At 38.3% G+C, this 5,320-nt stretch overlaps 1 protein-coding gene across 1 annotated transcript; it reads right to left on the reverse strand.

Annotated features, from left to right (window-relative positions):
• Positions 1-1,318: 1,318 nt before the first annotated feature.
• On the reverse strand, positions 1,319-4,993 carry LOC137722134 (WUSCHEL-related homeobox 9-like). Its single transcript, XM_088693772.1, has 5 exons — positions 4,678-4,993; positions 3,905-4,240; positions 2,782-3,648; positions 1,885-2,102; positions 1,319-1,520 (listed from the first exon to the last, which is right to left on the reverse strand). Exons 2-5 carry the CDS (start codon positions 4,041-4,043, stop codon positions 1,515-1,517), a joined length of 1,230 nt encoding a protein of 409 aa, XP_088549898.1. The 5' UTR covers positions 4,044-4,240; positions 4,678-4,993; the 3' UTR covers positions 1,319-1,514.
• Between the last annotated feature and the right edge of the window lie 327 nt (positions 4,994-5,320).

Consider the following 5,320-nt stretch of genomic DNA (forward strand, 5'->3'; position numbering starts at 1 on the left):
CACACATATTAACAGTGCATGTACACAAAGTAAGACGCGCCCTACCACATTGCAGAATGGTGTACACCATCTAACAGATAGCTTCTCTTTCTTACATAATTCTTTGTCTTCTGGTGGATCGAACGGAAAGTCACCAAGATATTGAACTGAATCGACTATGATGCAACCACTTTGACGTTATTGCATGAGATAGCGTTTTTGGGTCTTTTTGACCAGGGTCCGACGTTATTGCATGAGATAGCGTTTTTGGGTCTTTTTGACCAGGGTCCCATTGAGTCAAGAATTTTTGTATTCAAAACATGATCATTATATGGTGTTACCATTTTACATATTATTATATATAAGCGGACAATAGGTTAATATGTTACACAGAGATCGGGTTCATCAAAAACTTCCATTGAGTACGCCTATAGCAAGGCCATATCTGACCCAATGATAACCCTAGCCAGATATATTGCTCCCTCACCCCTCCTCTTCCTTTTACACATATACAGACCATACCTACCAAGGATAATACTTGCATTCCCAGCTTGAGGATGAGCTCATTCCATTACTTGCAAGCATTATCCATATATTAATAGTTCAATTCATTACTAATTTATATACTATTTTGGTCCGCACAATTGGTTGAAATTCCTAGCTAATTTAATTTATGCATGATTAACTTGTTGCTTCTACAATATCATACACCCATCCGTTTACAATTTTTGTAAAGAAACCATATACGTATGAACTATATAGCATATAATCACAGATATTCTTTTTAGCCAATATTGTTTGTTTATTTAGCAACTACAGGTTTATTTGTCCATACTTTGGGTGACAATCTAACTAGGACCTGGATTGTTTGCTCTTCCTATCCCATACCCTTCCCATCCTTTCATATTTTTTTATCACGGTTAAATTACGTCAACATTTTATATTAATTTTTTTATAGAAATAATAAGACAAAAATCAATGAGAATATAAAATTTAGACGTGGTTTAATCGTAACCACAAAAATAGATAGGGATGGAAAGGATATGGGATGGGGGAGGACTAACAATCAAGGTCCATCTAACTACAAGTAGTGGACAGTTATTTGTGGAAGAAACGTGGCAATTAGATCTAAATTTTGGGTGGAAGCTGTAGAACAAATGTTAAAAAAATCGAAAAGTACCATATGTCTGGATCCCTTCAACAATAAGAAAGTGAATCGAAAAGTAGCGGAAATTATGAGATGATATCATCTCATTTGAATTTGAGTTTACCAGCGTGCACATGAGCATGATATGCGGGTTAAACCTTTCATAGAAAAAGCACACCTCACACGTAAATATATATTATCATCCTTTATATAACCAGAAACAAGTAAATTAATAGTACATAAATAGGTCCAAACTCTGAAATAACCCTAAATTGATGAAGCCCTGGCTTATAATATTGCAAACTCTAGCGCAAATTAAAGAAGACATATATAGAGAAAAGGCACACAGAAACCACAGCCCGTCTCCTCTAGCTAGCTTCCACCTCTTCTATATCTACAATCCCAGAAGAACACATTAATGATCATCAACTGCAAGCATAGATAAAATAAATACACACGCATATATAACAGTGGTCTAGCTGGATGCCAACAAATAAAGATGCAAAACAAAACCAAATCACATTGTTTTACAAACAAGATCATCTAAAATATTTTATACGAAGTGAAATTCGAACTTAGGTAAGAAGAAATACTACTCTAGCCAACTTGGCTAGATCCGGATCTCTATTGTATCACATTTTTTATTTTTTTTAATTTGGGATATACATATAGAAAGGAACCAAATAAAGTTACTGTTAAAGATTAATTAGCAAAAAGAAATCAAAATAATTTAAGGAAAATAAGTGTGAGTTTAATACCAGATAATAGAAACCACCGTGGTGGAGAGAGTGGAGGGTGAGACCCCACTCATTGGTGAGAACGGGCTGACCAGAGGAGTGAATGAGAACGGCGTCATCCCCGAAAGCCTCACGCACGTTGAAGGGACCCACACCCACCTCGAATGCGACGTCGTTTATGAACACCGTTGATTTCGCCACACCTCCCGGAGCCATTGCACCCGCTTCACCAACACCGCCTGTCCAAAACTCCAAACACCACCCGATTAAGTCACACAATCACACAGTATGCGACGTCGTTTCACCAGTACGTGAACAGTCCGGTAATGTCCGGCCGGGTAATAATTATTCTAACCTAAATTAAAACAGGTTACAGAACATACTAGGCAATCAAAACCCATGCACACGTCCATCATAATCCCAAACGCAAAAACGTAGCAAGCTAAAACCTTCATGCCCATCGAAAAGACAAATCTACCCTCCTTTCCATACCTAATATATGACAAACATGGCATTCACTTTCGTCCCATGATATAAAACTTTACTTTCGGAAAGGGATCCTCTCTTGATCTATTCCTCATAATCCATCAATCAAGGGATTCGTGCCATTGAAATTTGATCTAAAAGTTGAAATTATTATAACTTTTAAAATGAGCTCATGTTTGTAACTATTAGATCAAATTTCAATAGAATGGATTCCTTGATTTATTAGATTAGGAGGAAGGGATCGGAGAGGATCCCTTTCCCTTACTTTCACCCCAAAATACAAAACCCATCATCAACCAATCCCACTTTGTTACATTTTGGTAATATACTATGGCTTCATAATACAAAGAAAAATGCTCTAATCTATTACTATTATTGCACATATATATGGAGATCTAAATTAGCAAAACATGAAATTTTGAGTTTATTTACCTCGACTATTGTGGATCACGGGGGATGGAACAGCGACAGTAGGAGTAGTAGAAGCTGCAGCAGTAGTTGGAGTTGTGGTGGTATCGATATTGTAATTGAGGTGTTGCTGATGATCCACATTCTTCATGGCCTTGATCTGATCTTCCTGATGGTGGTGATATTCTTTCCTTGATATTGCTCCATGGTTCATGATCTCACTCAGCAGGATATTAGTGCAAGGCCCAATGTTGTTATTATTATTATTGGTTTGCTCATGACGTGGAACATTAACCACATTAGCCAGCTCAGAGAAGCAGAACCCTTGTGTCAAATTAGGATTAATGTTGGCCTGATGCATTGGAAAAAAGAACGGAGATTCGAGCAAGACCTCGTTGTGGAGAGGATGGTGAGGCTGGAAAAAGTTAGTGCTTTGGTTCACAGAAGCAGTTGGAGAGTTGACTGAAGCCTCATGAGTGGAGAACCCCATGGAGAAGGCCTTGTTTGGTGCTTTGGGGGATGACTTTTCGGAGGACGATGAGGACGAGGACGAAGGGGCGGCGGCATTGATGATGTTGAGAGTGGTGGCGGCAGAGACGGGGGTGGAGATAGGAAGCTGGGTGTGGTGATGGTGGGTTTGTTGTTGCCTGGATGAGTTGTGGAGGTTGCGGAGCTTGTGCTTGCTTCTTGACTTTCGGTTCTGGAACCAGTAGAACACATTGGCGTCTCCGACTTGACCGTACTCTTGCAGCTGAACCCTAATCTTCCTGATCTCATCCCTCGGAGGATTCACCATCCCGGAGTTGAAGATTGCTTCGAGTATGCGAATTTGCTCCGGTTTCGGGTTCCATCTAGGTTTTGGCTCCGGACTGCGTTCTTCACACCCTCCAACTGTTGCATTCACATAATTAATCAAAAATGTACATGTACAGATAAACTTAACATAATAATTTGTAACAAATTATGCATAATTGGTATGGATTATGAAAAAAAAAAAAAAAATACTATGATTATTATACATAGAAAAGTGGATTGTATAAACTTTCGTGAAAAATAATTATAAAATATTGAAAAGAGTTTTAACATAAATGAGTGTTGAAGACGGTTATAAAGAAGTGAGTGATGAATTAGGAATTTGGGGATTTACCTGAGGAGTAGGAGGAGGGTCGGTGGCAGCCGTTTGAGACAAGAGAAGGGTTGATGTCATGCTGCCATTGGTGGTGGGTGCTGCAATTAGCAGGCTTGGACTTGAACATGCTTGGCCAGTGTCTGTTTGATGAAGCCATGATGATGATGACGACCAAAGGGAGGGATAAAGAGACAGAGATTAAGCTAGCTAGATATTATAGCAGCTACGAAGCTATAGGTATAGCCAAACAAAAGAGAAGGAGAAACCCTTTTCTGCTGTTTGTTTTTCTGGCACTGGATATATCCTCTCCTTAGCCCAGCAGAACATCACTTCTTATAGTCTCACCACCTACTCCTGTGAGTTAAATGTTTCTTGTTTATTAATTAACACTTGTACAATAAAAAAAACACTAGTCCTTCCCATCTCCCAAAGAAAATATATAAAATAGGATACAAACTGATGAGAAATTATATAAATTAAACAAATATAATTTGATTTTTATATAAAATGGGCAGAACCCACAACAGGAATCGCCTGCTAGAAAGATAGACAAGAAAGGAAATGAAAATAAAAAAAAGTTGTGTGGGGTGAAACTAAAAGAGAGAGAGAGAGAGAGAGAGAGGTACTATTTATCGACCCATTCCCTTCTTTTAGACTTTAGATTTAATACTAGTGAGTGAAAGAGTGATGATCATGAAATGATGCTTGCTCTCTACTCAAATACCGAAAAGTATAGTACAAACCCAATCCCTCCACCCGACGAGAAGCAAAGGGAACTTAGAAACGAATACCTGCTGGGGCTTAATTGGAACCTTCATCAGAGATATGAGAGAGAGAGAGAGAGAGAGAGAGAGAGAGAAAGAGAGAAGTGAGGATTGTTCTGATCAGTTTGTCTCCTTCTTTTTCATTTTTATCTTCTGATATTTGTAAAGAGGAATCGTGCTTGCTCTGATCAATTGTTTGGGGTTTTGCTTTGCCGTGAGTGGGGAATTAATTGGGCCGGGAGAGGAGAGGAGGGTGGAAGTGAGATATTGGGATTATTCTAATGGCAAAGGTCGTTGTGGGAATAAATAGGGGAGGGGAAGGGTGTTTGAAAGTCAAGGCAATGGGAGAAAGGAGCATGCCGTTGCCGTGTAATGTAGGGTTTAATTGGAAAGCGGTGGTGGGAGCCGTGGTATAGTAATTGCATATCTCACATTTGGGTTTATTTTGAGCGAAAGTAATGTAGGCTTTTGGATTCACTCGAAGGCATATATTTATTTATTGTTACTGTCATATTATAAAGGGATAATCATTATTAAGTTCATATAATAAGAAAATTCATATATTATCATCCACACTTTTTATTGTGCGTGAATTTTTTCATATATATATATATATATATGTATGTATGTATGTATGTATTTTACGTATCTATGTATGTTTAGATACTTA

This window comes from Pyrus communis, chromosome 5 (genome assembly GCF_041283825.1).
Source record: "Pyrus communis isolate YQ-2024b chromosome 5, ASM4128382v1, whole genome shotgun sequence".
Lineage (NCBI taxonomy): Eukaryota > Viridiplantae > Streptophyta > Magnoliopsida > Rosales > Rosaceae > Pyrus > Pyrus communis.

What these genes read in the sequence shown, in the direction of transcription:
- LOC137722134 (XM_088693772.1), bottom strand. Translation starts at nt 4,043, where the DNA reads ATGGCTTCATCAAACAGACACTGGCCAAGCATGTTCAAGTCCAAGCCT. An exon ending in ACCCTCCTCCTACTCCTCAG is followed by an intron (nt 3,649 to 3,904) that starts GTAAATCCCCAA and finishes TGAATGCAACAG; the next exon opens with TTGGAGGGTGTGAAGAACGC. An exon ending in CGTGATCCACAATAGTCGAG is followed by an intron (nt 2,103 to 2,781) that starts GTAAATAAACTC and finishes AGTTTTGGACAG; the next exon opens with GCGGTGTTGGTGAAGCGGGT.